Source organism: Corvus moneduloides, chromosome 2, assembly GCF_009650955.1.
Source record: "Corvus moneduloides isolate bCorMon1 chromosome 2, bCorMon1.pri, whole genome shotgun sequence".
Taxonomy (NCBI): Eukaryota; Metazoa; Chordata; class Aves; order Passeriformes; family Corvidae; genus Corvus; species Corvus moneduloides.
In genome coordinates this window covers 34129775-34146218 of record NC_045477.1, presented here as the reverse complement: position 1 = coordinate 34146218, position 16444 = coordinate 34129775, and the positions used below count along the sequence as shown (strand labels likewise).

General features: G+C 42.5%; 1 protein-coding gene across 4 annotated transcripts; it reads right to left on the bottom strand.

Annotated features, from left to right (window-relative positions):
- Positions 1 to 6666: 6666 nt before the first annotated feature.
- Positions 6667 to 16239, bottom strand: HIKESHI (heat shock protein nuclear import factor hikeshi). Of its 4 annotated transcripts, none has more exons than XM_032099035.1 (6): positions 16099 to 16225; positions 15613 to 15721; positions 15118 to 15355; positions 11284 to 11435; positions 8635 to 8753; positions 6667 to 6902 (listed from the first exon to the last, which is right to left on the bottom strand). In XM_032099035.1, the coding sequence occupies exons 3-6, from the start codon at positions 15266 to 15268 to the stop codon at positions 6848 to 6850; spliced, it is 477 nt and encodes a 158-aa protein (XP_031954926.1). In that variant the 5' UTR covers positions 15269 to 15355; positions 15613 to 15721; positions 16099 to 16225; the 3' UTR covers positions 6667 to 6847. The 4 variants fall into 4 exon arrangements, with proteins under 4 accessions (XP_031954926.1, XP_031954928.1, XP_031954927.1 ...); XM_032099037.1 differs by having other exon boundaries at positions 15118 to 15300; XM_032099036.1 differs by lacking the exon at positions 15613 to 15721 and having other exon boundaries at positions 16218 to 16239.
- Between the last annotated feature and the right edge of the window lie 205 nt (positions 16240 to 16444).

The following is a 16444-nucleotide window of genomic DNA, read 5'->3' as shown; positions in this document are numbered from 1 at the left end:
ACAGTTGGGGAAGCTTGTAACTTCTCTGGTTAGATAAACTACCTGTTCAGTTGGAAGTAATATAACTAAACCAGTTCTGATTTACGTCCATGGGAACCTGAGAAAAACGAAGGCCAGAACTGACAAGTAGTTTACAAATTTTAGTCTGTAATATATGATTGTTTTCTTTTTTTTTTTCCCTCTTTTAAATCCTTGTCCTTACTACTGGGCAGGTGCAGTAGTACCACAGGTCTGTCCAAAACTAGTGTGTAATTGAGCTGGAGTTGGGACCTTGTTTTTCTTGCACAAGCCAAATGGCCAGTATGGTCTTTCTTGTGCCCATGAGTGTCTGGTCAGGGGGCCACGATCAAGAAGCCAAGTGTAAAACCACGGAGTTGGGCAGAGCCATGTAGAAGCCTGAGTGCTGGAGGGAGGAAACTGAAATTTCCTGCAGAGTTGAACACAGATCAGCTGAAGAGGGAGACAGGTAAGACTGGCACTTGGGGAAAGTATTTAACCTCCTGCATCTACAGAACTGCTGGCAGAGTATGAGCCAGTGTTTATGCAACAGCAGTGGCCCATAGACCTCATAGTTTATTGTGTGGAAAATATGTGGGGTTGGCAGAGTCTGAAAAATTATGGGGCTGGGGTGTGGTTGGGAGAGCACTCCAGAAAGGTGGTGGGAGTGCTCAGGCTTCCTGCAGCCTCAAGGAAAGAACTTTGATTGAATTAGCTGTACTAAGAACACTTGGGTTGGAGGCTGGTGCCATTTAGCCTTTGCAAATGCTTTACAGTAGCATGTCATTGGTCTGGGTCTTCTGTGTTTTCCTATGGTTGGAGTTGAGAGTGAAGTGGGATACAAAAGCAGTAGGGATTTCTCAGCCATGGTTGTTGTTTTGGTACATAAGTGGTACATTCGGACAAATGAGCTGCTCTGTTTGAGAGGAAGGAAAGGAAGGGTGGTGCTTGACTGGAAAGAGGCCTAACACAGTTAGGGTCAGCAGTTAGGTTCTGTTTTATGAATGTGCTGAAGACTGTTCTCCTAAAATGCAGACGGATGTTCTAGCAGCTTTGCCCTGAGAAACCTGGATGGAGCTGAAATCAGATTAAAAGTGTTAATGAAGGGAAGAACTTGCATAAGTAGAGCCGTAACAAGCCATGGGGAGAAAAAATTCTCCTTTACAACAGTCAGCCCCATCTGCTTTGTAGAATTAATAGTATCTTGAAGATACACAACAGGAGGAAAAAGTCCCTTTGTCAACAGGCAGACTGATAAAGCTCAAGTGGATATAAAAATTGTGTATTTATTTCATTAGGGTGTTTTCTTCCTACAGCTGCCTAGTTCTAGACTTAAAAAAAATGAGAAAGAATAAAATTATTGTGTGTCTTCTAGAAGATACAGAGCTAGTAGAGGTATAATCATTGCAAAAGAATTTAAAGAAGAGTTTAGTATTTTCCAAAACCTTTTCATTGTTTAATATATACTTTCGTGAAACACAGCTTGAGAGATCCAGTGCCTAAGTTCTTCAACAATAGAAGTGTGGTTTAATCCTAGTATTAGAGAAGCCTACCAAAAACATCCTGAAAGAACATGTGTTCTTCCCCATGGTCTTCATGCCATCTTTAGGTCTGTTCTTTGACAAATTCCGTAATTGACTCCTTCTGTTCCCCATCTCAAGACAGGTGAGGGAGAGGTAAAGTCAGGCTGATGAGTAAGAGCAGTACAGTCAGGTAACTGTTTCAGAGGCTGCAAGTGCTCTTACAGAGGTCTGTTCTTTATGAACTCTGTGTGAAGAGCATAATGAAATTTGAAGATTGCTGATTTGCTCAGTTATTGCACACTGAGTATCTCCCTGAAGAGATCCTTCTTTTATCCCTCCACAAAAAAAAAAAACCACCAAAAAAAAAAGCTGAAGAGTAGAGGTACCTGGAGGCCCTTGTCTTATTCTAACAACTTTCAGAATCTTAGAAATTGCATAAACGGTAGACTTGGACTAAAGTTCTAACTTTTAGGCAGAGACTTTGCGCAGAGGCAGCAAGAAGCTTTGTACCAGAGCTGGAAGTAGAAATAGAAAACAGGTTCCTGATTATTAAATTAGTGGTTCACTTAGAAGGTCTCTGTTCTCAGAGTATGGTCCTGTTTCCTGGGATGATGCTCCATCTGGTGGTGAATGAATAAAGAACGTTACCACAACGCAAAAGCCTCTTCTTGAGGCTTTTAATGTTAAGCCAAAGAATATTATGCAAATACGGACTGAATTTGCCCTTCCTAGTATAGGTAGGAGTGCTTGTTTTCTTTGGTGCATTTCATGCTCATGTTTCACTACTGATTGTATTGGGGAGCTCTGGTTCCATGGCTAAAAGCCAAGGAATTTACTTCCTCTACAAGTGCTACAGACAAGTTTAGGTTCACCTGAGAATGCTTTGCTGTCACCATGAGCTGTGTCAGAAGAATATTTACAATAAAGAAATAAAGCAACTTTATAAAAACAAATTAAAAAATCCCCTGCATAATTAGAATTTTGACTGCTTGCTGTGAATTTTTTATCTGTTTCTGTATAAGCCAGCAGCAACGCATGCACTTTGTTGCTTGCTGTATTTTTAATTTTTTCTCTGGGCATGGTGATGAGGTGAGGGCAGACCTAAAAACAGGTAGGGCCCTTGTGAAAAGAATCTCCACTGTAACTAACAATTCCTGTTGGCTTGGAAAGGAAAACTATTGGGAAAATGTCCCAAAATGGAGGGAAATATATCTACCCCGTCATGGTTATGAGTGGCATGGAAGGGTATGATTAGCCTCAAAGCCTAATGATCAGTAGACAGGGTTTTTTCTTGTTTTGGTTTTTTTGGGTTTGTTTGTTTGTTTGTTGTGTTGTTTGTTTTTTTTTTTTTTAACAGGTTTTCTTTAAAACCTGACCTCGCTAGTAGCTAGAAACTGGGAAGGGGGAAAATACTCTAAATGTAGAAGGATCATTACAAAATAATTACATTACATCGAGGTTGTTATTATTACAGGCATTACATCTCTGGACGTACCTGGGGAAATGGATTTTAGTATTTTGTGGGGAGGGAGGAATTTTATATATATATACACATATATATATATATACACACATATATATATATATATACACATATATATATGTTAAAGGCATAATAGATGAATGTATGTATTGGATCTTTGTTTCTCCTCAGATTTACTACTGAACTGCTTCTACATAATCCTTTTCTCCCATGGTGTTGAGGTAAAACGTATTGTTGGGGAACAGATTAGAAAACCCTGTAGTTTCTTACATTAAATTTCCTTAGACAAATGGAATGCCTGTTTCCTCAAGCATTCTAACTAGTGATCATATGATAGGATCTCACAGAGCTAGTGAAAATCAGCAGTGAAAATACTGATACTCAGGGGGGATAGAGTCTTCCCTCCATGGAAAGAAAAGTAATTTACAATGATGCTCTCAAGCACATGCCACATTCAGTCAGCTCAGAGACAACACCTGCTGAACCCACAGTGGCTACAGCACTGGGAGGAGTTCTTAATCCACACTACTGAATTAGTCAAACCCCATACAATTACATATTTTCATTTACAGCCTTAATGACGAGCTGGGGGAAGAGCAGCCACAACGTTAATACTGGACTTACTGATCCCACCCACTAGTCCAGCGTGTCTGGCTTCCTAAAGCCCAAACAACAATCTCACCAGCATCTGGAATAACTGGAATGCAGGTTTGGTCAGAACAAAAGTAGCCTGTTGTAACTAGAGAAGATTGAGCAGCAGAGAGACAGCCTCTGCCCAAACAGGACCCTGGGGTTTAAATACCTTTAGTTATATGACTCGCTCTTCACCAAACCATGTCAGATAGTGAGGGCCATAGAAAGTTGCAACAAGGAATAGTGACATGAGGGTTATTTCACAGAGGGCAGCTCTGGCCAGTCAGATGAGGAAGCTATAGATAGTACCTTTTTTTTTACAAATAAATCACTCTTTTGTTAATTAAATTGTGCTGCTACAGTGAGGCTGTTAGGTCATGCAGACACATATTCCCTAACCCTGACACCTTGCAAAGGCCTATGAAGTGTAAATTACTTACTTCCTCACTAGGCAGATGCTTCCTTAGAAGTGTGAGAAGCTGAGTAATGACCACTCCCAGCCTCCATTTGGTCCTTGTGTCTCTTCTGATGCACTCCTATCGCCAACTATGCGAGGCATCTGCCATCTGTGTGACAAAATACCATATCCTACAGCAGAATTTGACAGGTCACACAGAATCATCCTAATGACTCATTCTGATGAGGGAGTTCAGCCTGGCCCTCTGTTAACTTCCCTCATTGCTGCTTCTCCACAAACATATGTCTTCAAGAAAATTAAGCCTTTAGTCAAGCAGGAGACTTAAGTTTTTCAGGGCTTGGGTCTGTTCCGTGGCTTCTAGGAAATAACCCTGAGCTTTGTTCCATAAATTACCTGGGGGAGAATTAATTTTACTCTTCAAAAGCTATTCTTACACGGCTTTCCTGGTTTCATCAGTCTGTTTTCCTCCTCTTCTGGGCCCCAGGTTGAGCTCCTACCTTTTATTCCTTGAGTCCCTCTGCTTTTATGCAAGAGAAGAGTTCATTTTAAGCTGAGGCAGAAATGACACGGTGTCATTGAGCAGGCTCAAAGGACTGAGTTTCCATTCTCAGGACTAGTGTCAACCTTAGGTACTTGATAAAGGACTCCTTAAAGGCTTCATTCCCCAGTCAATGAAACCAATATAAACTTATTTTCATGACAGTGGTCTGGGAACAGGTCTTAGTCATTGGTTACAGAAAGTAACTTACAAAAGCAAGTTCTATTGTTCAAAATAGTATTTCTTGATTGTCTTGGTTTGAAAGACAGGTGTCTGCCAAGGACGGCAGGAGCCGCCCCCAATGTAACCCCCTTCCCTCCCAATTATTATAATTTTGAAATTAAGGGGCTCTCAGGCAAGGATATGAGCAATAGGAATAACAGTTCTTTACTATTTTTTATATATATATATAGGGGTGTGTGTGTGTGTGTGTGTGTGTGCATAACAAGGCAAACAAACAACAATAACTCTGGCAGTAACAGCAAACAATCACAAACCCAGTGCCAGCCTTCTCGGCTGTCAGGCCCTTTCCCCTCGGGTGCAGTTCCGCTCGCAGCCGGCAGGGGCGCTGGCGGCTCCCGGTGAGCAGGGCAGGTGCGATGGTTCCCCCGCGGCTGCAGGGGGCGCTCCGGAGCGAGCTCGGGGAGCACGCGGCACCGGTGCCCTGGGATCCCGGGAAGGGATGGAACAAAGGCTTCACAAACCCCTGGGCAGCTGATCCCGATGTCCAGCCGGACCCTCGGGAACAGTAGGCTGGAACAGCAGGGAGGAGCACAAATCCCGGGTGGCAGAAGAGATGTATCGAACTCTGGAGCTGCAGCAGAAACCCCGGGAGGTCTCAGCAGGCAGGGCGTGCAGGGCTACAGTGTAGCAAAGGCTTGAAGCAACAGCGGGGGCAGAGCGGCCCTGGCCCGGCTCCCAGCGGGCTTGGGATCCCGAGGTTTTTCCTGAGGCACCCAAAGGTGAAAATCAGGTGAAAAGGTCCCTCTTTTAGTGAGGTAGGGTGTTAGGGTCCCAGTGCAACAGCCACTCCAGTGAGCATGCTCCACTCACGGTAGAAGGAAGGCAGCAGAAAGCAGAAGCCTGCAGCGCTGACAAACTGTCCACAACGACGGCAGCCCTCCTCTCCCTCCAAACTCCGGGAGAAGAAGAGAGCTAGGGGCTGGACCCAACCCCTTCTTCCCAGTTCAAATCTTGCAGCATCCCCCACCCTACACGAGAAAACCCAAGTGAAAGAGAGTAGCTAGTTGGGCCCTTCCGCCTGTGGCCAGGTCTTTTGTCTCTCTTAAGTACTCAGTAATTTGTTCCCCTAGCAATATGTATGGGGAAAATTCTTAAAAAGGATATAAAAGGAGAACTCCTAAAACCCCAACACTGCTCAAACTAATCTAGTGAAGAGAAGGGCCAGCTGAAACTCACCTATGAGATATCTGGGCACTTGTGGCTGAAGCCATCTCACTAGCAGAAACTGCACTCGTCATGAGAACCGCTCAGACCACCTCAAAATCCTATGAATTTATGAGCAAATGTGACAGCCTTTGGGGGCAGTAACCTAGACAGCATTAGCAGACACCCCACGTCTGTTTCTAAGAGAAACAAGATTTTACTCTCTTATTACTGGGAATAATTCTTCCAGCAGAGCCAAAGTTCTCAAAGATTCCTCTTCATTACAATTTCATACAGGAAAATAGTTAAAGACAGCTACTCCAAGATTAAGCTCAATGGTGTCTTACTGCCAAAGAAGGAAATACTGCTGTACCATTTATATGAGCTGGGGACAGGAATAGTGGTTGTCCACAAAGAGAAAGAACTTACAGTGCAAGTACCAGCAGGAAAACCATCAGCATATTCACATCTGCCTGATCACCCTTCAAATGAGGTAAAGAAAGAAAAACTGTATTTGTTTTGTGTACAACTCCCTAAAGCACCACACAAGTATGACACAGTGCTGCCATTTTTCATCTTGTAATTTTTTTCCACTTTAAATGCAGTTTCAAAAAAGTATTTCTACATGGAACACTGATTTCTTGTTGCAGCCAAGCATGTCTGTTAAATAAGCCAACATGCAGACAAGTTGTTTCCATTGGTTTTAATTTTAAATACTGTTCAAGAGTAATATAAAAGTTACTAGTTTGTCTATTTAGACTAATCGTTGTTTGAGTTTTCCCCCCTCCCCCCAGAAATCTTCAGCAGAGTTACTTGATGCATCTTTCTGGTAACGCTTTAGAAAGAACTCCAAATGACAGAATTTAAGCTTATGTTTTCCAAAAGAGAGGGTTCTGTGTCAGACGTCTCTGGAAGTTCTCATACCTAGAAAAAATAACAAAAAACCAACTGAAAAATAACAGCTACTGCATATAAAATTGTCTTTTTTAAAAAGGGTACAAATAATTTAGTCTATGCAGAGAACATGATAAACTACATCTACTTCACATCAGGACATTAGTAAATCCAAAATCCATTTGCGTAATCAAGAATATTTACAGTTAGACTTGTGTATTTCAACAAGATTGACAAGATAATGACAGCAGTATCCCAGAGGAGTATTCAAGCGTAGTAAAATTGTAAGTGAACTTAGACTGGATATGAGGAGAAATTTCCTCACTGAAAGGGTTGTCAAGTACTGGAAGTGGTGGAGTCACCTTCCTTAGCGGTGTTTAAAAGATGTGTGGACATGTTTTATTGGCCCTGGGCTAGGGGTGCACTTGGCAGCAGGAGGTGAATGGTTGGGCTCCGTCATAAAGGTCTATGAATTTATAAGTGGCTGTTTTATGCATGACATTTTTTGGGCTAGGAAATCAAAGTCTGGGCAGGTAAAAGTGTGAATCTGAGGCTGAATGGTAACGTTTTAATAAAATCAAATGAGGAAATATAATTCTCTAACACATAATGCAAACATGTATGCACACACGCTGTCCTAATTTCACTTTCCATACTAGAAGCAAACCATAAACAAACTGAGCATCAGAATTCACTGTTGACATACAGTGACGAAATAGGCACAATATACAATTTCTGTGCCTTTCTAAAAGAAAAAGAAAAAAATAAGAGAAGACTATAGGCTTCGAGCCACAAAAGTTAAAAACCCACTTTTAATCCTCACAAACCCAAAATGTAAGGAATCAAAAGGTACTGTTCTCCTACACCTCAGTTCACAGCCCAACTCAAATGAGAAAAGAGTCTGAAGGGTTTTAAACCCACTCAGCCTCACCCAGGCACTGACGAGTTACATCAGAGACTTTACCCACACATGTTCATGGAGTTTGTAGTTACCTTCAAAACACAAGGGATCTGCATCAAATTACACTCCCAAACAAAACATACGGCTCACATCAACTGCTTGCATATTCATGAGATCTGTACTAATGATAAAACTATTCAGCCAGCCTAAAATACCGATTTGAAAAGGGCTTAAGTTAATACTGCAGAGGCTAAATAAATAAGGCCAAACTGATAGGAAAGACATTTTCAGATACCCTAAAGGATTGCCTGCAGTTCACAATTTATCTCCAGACTACACCCCAGACAGTTATTAAACCAGTCCCTGGAAAACAACTCTCAGAGGGACTTGTGCATTTACTCTCAAGGATCTTGGGTGACAGAACCAGGTCAGTTATGAACATGATTTCATCACCTCTCACATACTCATAAGTAAGGCAACTATGCTGGAACTATGTCTAGGAAGAGACCAAGTAAAACAAATAAGCACAAATTGACAAGTACCAGTGTGTTCTGTCCTCCCACAACTCCAGAGCATTTGCATTATCAGCAGCACAGTTCAAATGCACATATGTCAAAGGCAACTTTTTTAGAACCAAAAAAGCTTAATTGGTTGCATAGCACTTTTCTAACAAAAAAAAAAAGCTGACAAATAAATACAAAAACAGTGGGCAGGACCTCTCTATACTAGAAATAAACAACAACAATTTTACACACTTTTGCATCATCTCACTGAATTGCATGACAGTAGTTCAGTGCTTAGAAATGAGGGTCTAATGCCTAGAAAAAAAGAACATTTGTTACTAGAGATCATTGCCATTACCATTTCAGAACTACATTTGCAGGAATGAAAGCTTCAGAAGGATTTGGGGTCATCTGTGCCTGAGTAACAGCAAACGAGGAAGCAAAGTTATAGAAGTTATCCAACATCTTCTGAGTGAACTGAAAAAAAAGAAGAGACATTTTAAGGAAGTTCTTTCTTCAATTTGAATTTTTGTGTGAAAGTTTAACAGATACACAGCTTCTATATGAAGTAATTTTAGCATTGTCATCTAAAACACAGTGGGAAAGTGGATATAGTCTAGAGACATATGTTTTAAATTGATCAAAACATCCTATGTTTCACTCTTGCCCTCAGATCTATCCAGCATCCAGAAATCATTTTAAGAGTCTTCACTTGCCCTCTCCCTGCTCAATTTCATCCAGCTGGACAAAAAGCTGGACAAACAGCTTTGGTAAGAACATTTTCTGTTTGTGACAAAGTGACAAGAGCTGTGCCTCTCCTCAAAATTAAATCATCGGACAAATTCCAGACTGGGCCAAAGCTGCCATTCCAGCTCCCAGAAAAACACTTTTTGTTAAACCATTGGAAAAGTCTGCAATCTGTCTAATTACAACTCATCAGACTCCAGTGACAGGGCAATTTCCTTCAGCATTCCCCACACAAGGGCTGCTGTCCTGGCATCTTTTACCACAAGATATTGTGGGGAAAACACCTAAAGAATGCACAGGGCACTCCTAAACTGTAGGACTAGGAAAGCAAAAGAGTGAAAGGCCAAAAAATAGCAAGCCCTACGTGCAGAGGATGCGGTTGTAGGACATTCCCAGCCAGTCTAAAAATACACAAGTCTACGGGTACCTCCTTATTTCCCCTATTCTTTTTTTTTTTTAAAAGTTATGCCTTGTTTGGATGGGAGAACAAGCAATTTTCATATAGAAAATTTAATAGACAGTGAAATGATGCAGGAAAACAGAGCCTGAGTTAATATATGTACAGTCTTGTGCTCCCCTCTGACAAAAGGAGCAGAAGAAATAATATCCCCGAACCCTACTCTCAATCTCACCCCACTCACATGCAGAACTCTACAGTTTTGTCCTACCTTTAACTTTATATACATAAAAAAGACATATTCAATAATAAATCTTCATAAAACCTTACTAAAAATGTAATACGAGAGCAACTCCTTAACTTAAGGTAGCAACAGATGACTGTGCCATTAAAAAAATACTTTTATTGCTATAATGTAGCAGTTCCAAAGAGCTGATGTCAAATATTAAAGGAAAGCCATTAGTTATTCACAAATATACTCCCAGTCATATATGCCCTTCCTCTGCAAACCCTCAAAGGTCTCCTTCAACTTTGACCTCACACATTTTCTCTGTAGGAGTAAGTACTACTTCAGCCTTTGGGTCAACTGCATTCCTTGAAGGCAATTACAATTTCAGTTAAGTTAGATGCTCAGAGTTAGATGTTGTTCTTTTTTAATAGAAAAAATCACTTAACTGAAAATAATGTTTGTAAAAATGTTATGCAATCATGAGGTGTTTTCTTTTTTTTCTTTAAATAGTACTGCCAGAAAAATCCATGAACCACCTTGCAAATGACCTGATGTGGCACGTTATTCCTCATAACTTAACTACTCCTGTGGTAAAAATTGGTGGAATCAGAAGTATTATTTAGGTGTCCTTTGCCCCTAACAACTCCAGAAAAGGTCAATTAACTGTACTATACAAAAATAGCTGTTGGTCAACTCCTAGTCATGCTAGTCATGGTAACTTTCTCCAAGAGACATTACCTATCTGGAGCTACAATGTGTATAAACTGCCAAAGAACATCAGCTACAGTATCAGGATTACTGTACAATTACCAGTCTCCCTCAGCAAGCACCTGGAAGGAAAGTGAGAACGTAAAAAAAGCCTGAAGAAAAGCCTCACCAGCTGCTGAAATGTTTAAAGAAAATGCCAGAGCCATCAGTGTTAGGGAAATCAAGACCCACCATGCAGGTCTAGCTTGCCTTGGACTGCTGTTAGACTGCCAATTAACTGCCAGAGCTGGTTGAGGACTTCCAGAGGTTCAAACCAATGGACAGGCTGGGTTAAAAAATGGCACATATTGTAGCCCAAGGCCTGATGCACAGGGAAGGCACTGGGGGAAAAAAAAAACTTTCTGTGGGAAAGGGCATAACTCTATAATTCTGCAGAGCTACACTAGAAGGATTTCTATAGGGAAAGTGGAACAGCTGGATATCTATCTGCATCCATGCCCACATTTGCCTTAACTTGTGAGTAATTTTTGACCATCCCTGCAAGTCTACGTACTGACGTTTCAGCACCTACCAATCACCAAAGATCCACTCTCTCTTCCATGTATTTAGTCGTAGCTGCTCCTATAAGGACGTATCATAAATAATTTTACAGTAGAGTGACACTGACACAACTGAATTTCTTGGCCTCATGCCACTGAGCATGCAAATTCCAGTCTTTTACAGGAGACAGTTTTTCAGTGTAAGAAAAAGCAATTTCACAGTATTAAAGCATCCAACCAAATCATTTGACAATTATTAGGTTGGTTACAATCCTACTGCCACCCACAGCAGCTTCCCCTACCCACTCCCCAATTAGTCCTTCAGAGGCTCAGTTCTTGAGACTTTCATAGTACAGAGAATTTCTGAAAACAGAATGTCCAGGCTACCTCTGTGAATGAATCTACTGATGACACAGCAGCACTTGCAACAGGAGTCTGCTGGGCCAGGTTCTCCAGCAGTTCCACCGAGATTCCAATCTGAGCTACTGATGGCGTCTGTGGGAGGTTCATGGCACCAAAGGGATGTTGACTTCCCTTCCCTGAAAGCACCATGAACAGCGCTCATTAGGTTTGGCACATATGTAAAGGCTGTGTAACTTAAACCACCATGTTTCTCCTGCAGAAGGTATTCCCCAGCTCCCACCAGAGGGGTCTCCCTATCTCAGAAATACCGAAAAACAGGCACAAGTACACACAGGCACAACAGATGGAACAGTGTGATTGGTACATTTAAAAAGCACAACAGATCACAAGGAAATGTCTAAAAAACAGAAAAGACTTTAAAGCTCCCTGTGAAGTAAATGGATTCAAGAGGAAATATGACCAGTTAGTGAAAGACAGCAGAACCTTTCTCTACAGGAAGCAAGCTTTTAATTCACATTTTGGCAATTGCAGATAAACTGGAAACATGCAGCACTGCTGAAGTTGTTTGATTCACTCATTAAAACCAGGTTCTATTGAAGCTGTTTGTGCTCTGAAAAAGTAGAGTACACTAGTTTAAGATCCCTCTGACTCAGCCCCAGGTCTCCTCTGAACTGCTAAAACCTACCAAAAGCAGCAAAGGTCAAAGAAATAGTCATGGAACAGAAAGGTCTTTGACTTTGCAAGTGCCACAGAGAAAACAAGGAACCCCCCAAATTGCATGCCACTCACACAGGCATCATTCCAGCCCTCTGCCCTCACTTCTGACCTTTCTCAACCCATACTTTCAGACCCAGCTTCAGCCAAGGTCTCTGCAACAAGGACAGACATTCAGAGTCACTTAAATCATGTACTCTTCTGTCAGCACCTCTAAATGAAAATGCAGGAAAAGGTCTGCGGGACCACCATGCTATCAGTACACAAACACTAATACTGCACCTGTGTTTGTGGGAACACAATAATCAAGTACCCTCTTAACACAGAGGCAATGTTTCAGCAGCACTCTGACCTCTTACTAGCAGGAGAAAGCAAACCTAATCAAGAGCTGTCCTGTAGACCAGTCAGCACTATCTTGAGCTGCAAGAAAGGCTAATGGAGATCAAAAGCACCATCTGACTTAGTTCCACTAAGATCTAAAGCACCATCTGACTTAGTCAAAAACTCAGCCAGCAAAATCAGTTTGACAAGTTGAACCGAGATCAAGACTGAAGACCTCAGGAACTTGACCATTCCTCTGCAGAGACACAAGGCACAAAGAAGCAAACAGCCAACCCATATCGAAAGGACATTTACAAACTCAGCACCCTTTTCAATTGAAGTGCTTACTTCTCACTCCAGAGCCTACAACTGCAATATAGTACCACCTTATGAGTCAAGTACTCCTATTGAAATGTTACTTTACACAAGGTAAGAAGAGAGTTCATCTCCTGACATGCTATTTAGTACTTCTTCTGAGAAATGTCATTGTTGTTTGATCTCAGCATTTGCTGTTGATAGATCCTTGCTTGATACAAGCTATCAGAAACCAAGTATCGAGGTCATTATTAAAGTATCCCAATAGCAACAAAGCTGGTACAAGTTTTGCATCTTGTAGCATCTTCACCTGAGAAGCAGACGTTACAATAAAAATGTAACATCCTCAAGCAACACTAAGTTGCATCCATTACAATGTATGATTACTTTAGACAGTCATGATCCAAACAATAAAACACATCCATTCTATTCACTTTGCATGAACTCCCATGGAACCATGGGCCTGGAAAGATGTCTGCCTAAAAGGGTGAAATAAAAGCATCCACTGCCATCCTTACACCAGGAGAAATATACTCCACATTATCCCTGATTGGCTCTTGCAATTAGCATTCCAAACCTTACAAGTGCAGAGAACGTTAATCAGTACTGAAATACAAGCTCTGGTTTTTGCACTCAGACCCTACACTCTCCAACACATTACATCACAGCAGAGCAACTGCTATCAGAAAAGTATTTTTCCACCCATTTCTTTCCCTTCATTGAACCCTTAATTCAGTGATTGAGCCTTCATTACCTTTGAACCAATCACAACAAAACCCTTATGCATGTGTAGGCCTCAAATGCAGACATCATATTAGAGCATAAACAGCATCACAGCACAAAAGTCTGTCATGGAAAAGGCTATCCTGTAACTCTGATCCCACTTGTGAACATACTTCCAGTAAGAGTGCAAAATAGAAGTCCAAACTTTGTTTTCTATTTCTACCACTCCTTCAGGCACAACTGAACACCAAAAACCCTTACAATTCCAAGGCAGGGAGCATTTCTAAGCCCCTTCTTTATGCATAAACAAATGAAACTCTGCTACAACCACTGCTTCCCAGGGAGCTGACAGGGACACACCTTTGGTCCTCTCAACAAGGTATTAAACCCAAAATGCAGAGTTCAAGTATCACTAACGTCTCTCAAAGATTCCAGCTCTCTGGAATCCTCTCCATCTCAAAATTGTTTATGGCCATGGAAACTTAAGATTGTCAGAGATAAGCTGCAGACAACGATGGGAACGGCAGAGCTCTCTGCTGCTCAAATCAAACACAGCAGCACCTCAAGGCACTGCAAATGTGTTCAACTATGTCACTGAGTTCTTCCTCGAGAGCAGCCCTTACTTGGGAATTATGGCTAATCATGCAAAAAGCATCTGAAAATGCATTTTCTTCCAAAGCTGTGTCTCAGAGCATACAACAGCAAATCTTTCAAGCATGAGAAACATATGCCAAAAGCACTGGTGATATGCTTTACTGTTGCACTAACCACACAGCTTTGGGATATGCAAAATAACATCCCCCCAAACTCTCCCTGTGGTTGCTCCTTCTTCTGAAGAAAGCCCAAATTTTTGAGGAATGTGTATGATCAGAATTCATTTTGCTCTTCAGCTTGAGAGCCCTTATCTCATACCATACTGCCACATCCAGGACTGACTCAAAAGAAAGCATGCCTGCCATGCTAGGAATGAAAACATTACAGCACAACAACCTCAACGCTTAATTAAACAGAGATTCAAGTTAAAGATGCAGACTACTCCCAAGCCTAAAAAAGATGTGTACTGCTTTATCATTGTATCACTTTAAGCTGCTTGACTGATGTATCTCTCCCTTTCATATGACAAAGGTGTGCCTTTGGAATGTGTCACCATTTTTATAATGCACATAGCAACCCCCTCACATATTTAGGAAAACACACACACAGACACCCCCCCTACTCAACATACTGAAAGTACTAAAACATTTGGAAACCTGCATTCCAATGAGGACATCCACTATTGAACAATTCTATAGCACAACTGCCGCTGGCTGGGTAGTGCCAGCTGTCAGAAATCATTGCCAGGCTCTACTCCCTGCAAAACCTGCCTGTGCTATAAAGAATACAATTGCTTAGCAGAAGAAGCAGAAAGAAAATGCTGCTGGCATGTCTAGACAAATGCCTAAAAACATGCTAAGGAAGTTACAGGATCCTTTTTCCTCAGGTTCTCTATACAGAAGCACCAAAACACATCCAGTCTGCTTAAAGGAATTTCCAGATCAACACCACACACAAGAGAAGACGACAAGAAATTTCACAAGGAACAGTAACACGCAGACAGACTTCCATGAAGCTGACAGGCTGCTTCTAGTACATCTGCTCAGAACTATCTGAAAACACTGAGTTTTTTGTTTCTTGAGCTTCTTTGAAAAAAAGTAGCTTTTTGTTCAAAGCAGCCTTCACACATGGATCCCTTATGCATTCAGGAACACATCTGTTTCACTGATTTCTATGTTCTACCAGTCTTACCAGATTTCAGACCAGAAATTTTGAAGATGGCACTTGGCTTCTCATTAGTGACAAACCCCAGCAGCTGCCACACTGCCATCCCACTCTGGTCTGGGTAACAAAAATAGACAGATCCTCCCATTCCATCTGGAAATGGTATAGTTCCCAGCATGAAGACCACTACATGGTTGATGTTTTCATAGTCTGGTAGATCAAATACAAATTTGTCTTCAGCCACTTGTTGGGGTGCAGCTTGTACCTAAAGAGAACAAAACCTTTATTAGTATTAACACGTTTTCCATCTTCATCTGTAACTGTGAATTTCCTTTCACAGAAATACACCTAAAGAGGTACATAACAAAAGGTGAGGAACATACTAGCCTAAAGAGCAAATAGCCAGATAAAAGCCAAACACAGCAGAAGAACAACTGAAAAAAATACTACCAGAAAGACACAACAGTCTTGTTCTACCTGCACTGAACACATATCCCACCCGGGACTACAGGATCAGAATACCTTCGCTCCCCATGTGCGTAGGAGGAAAATAGGGTGCAGAAGAGGTTGCCAAGTCACTAAGAAGTGGCTGTTGACCACCTGGCTGGCACAACCCCAGGATCATGGACACCTGTTCACATAGGAAATACAATAGACCTTGAGAAAGGCAGCAGAAGGATGGCTGAATGCCAGAGCAAAAGATACCCTCTTCTTTACCCGAGATGCCACATCCTTGCAGCCAAGGCACAATCTAGCCTTAAAAAGCTTCTTTTAAGCTCCCAGCTTGTCTCTGAGGAGACAACATTGACAGGGGGATGGCAAGCGCCTGCCGGCAAGGACGCTCTACAAGGCAGCTGCCTGTGGGGACGCGGGGCAGGGGCCAGCCGAGCGCCGGGCAGGCGCGGCCCCCTGTCTGGGGCCCGGCGTGGGGGGGCGAAGGGCCCTGAGCCAGCTCCACCCCGGCCCCGAGCGGGTTGAGGGCCCCGCCCGGGCCCGGGTAGCGCTCACCAGCCTGCCCGCCACCAGGCAGCCGAACATGGCGGCGGCCAGCGAACCCCCTCAGACGCCTCGCTACTCCCGAGCCTCCATGAGCGCCGTCCCCGGAAAGTCAACACGCCCCCGCTCACCCCGGTGCCGCCGAGTCACTTCCGCGGCGCTGCCACCACGGACTACAACTCCCGCGGTGCAACGCGCAGCCGCGCACAGGCAGTGTGGGTGGGCCGCGCCGGAGCATGATGGGAGCCGTAGTTCTTTCGCGTCACCGCGGTAATATCTAGACTTGGCATGAAATCAAGCAGGTGACACAGGAAGAAAGTGAACAGGGAGATAAAGAGAAGCAAATCATCTGTTAAAT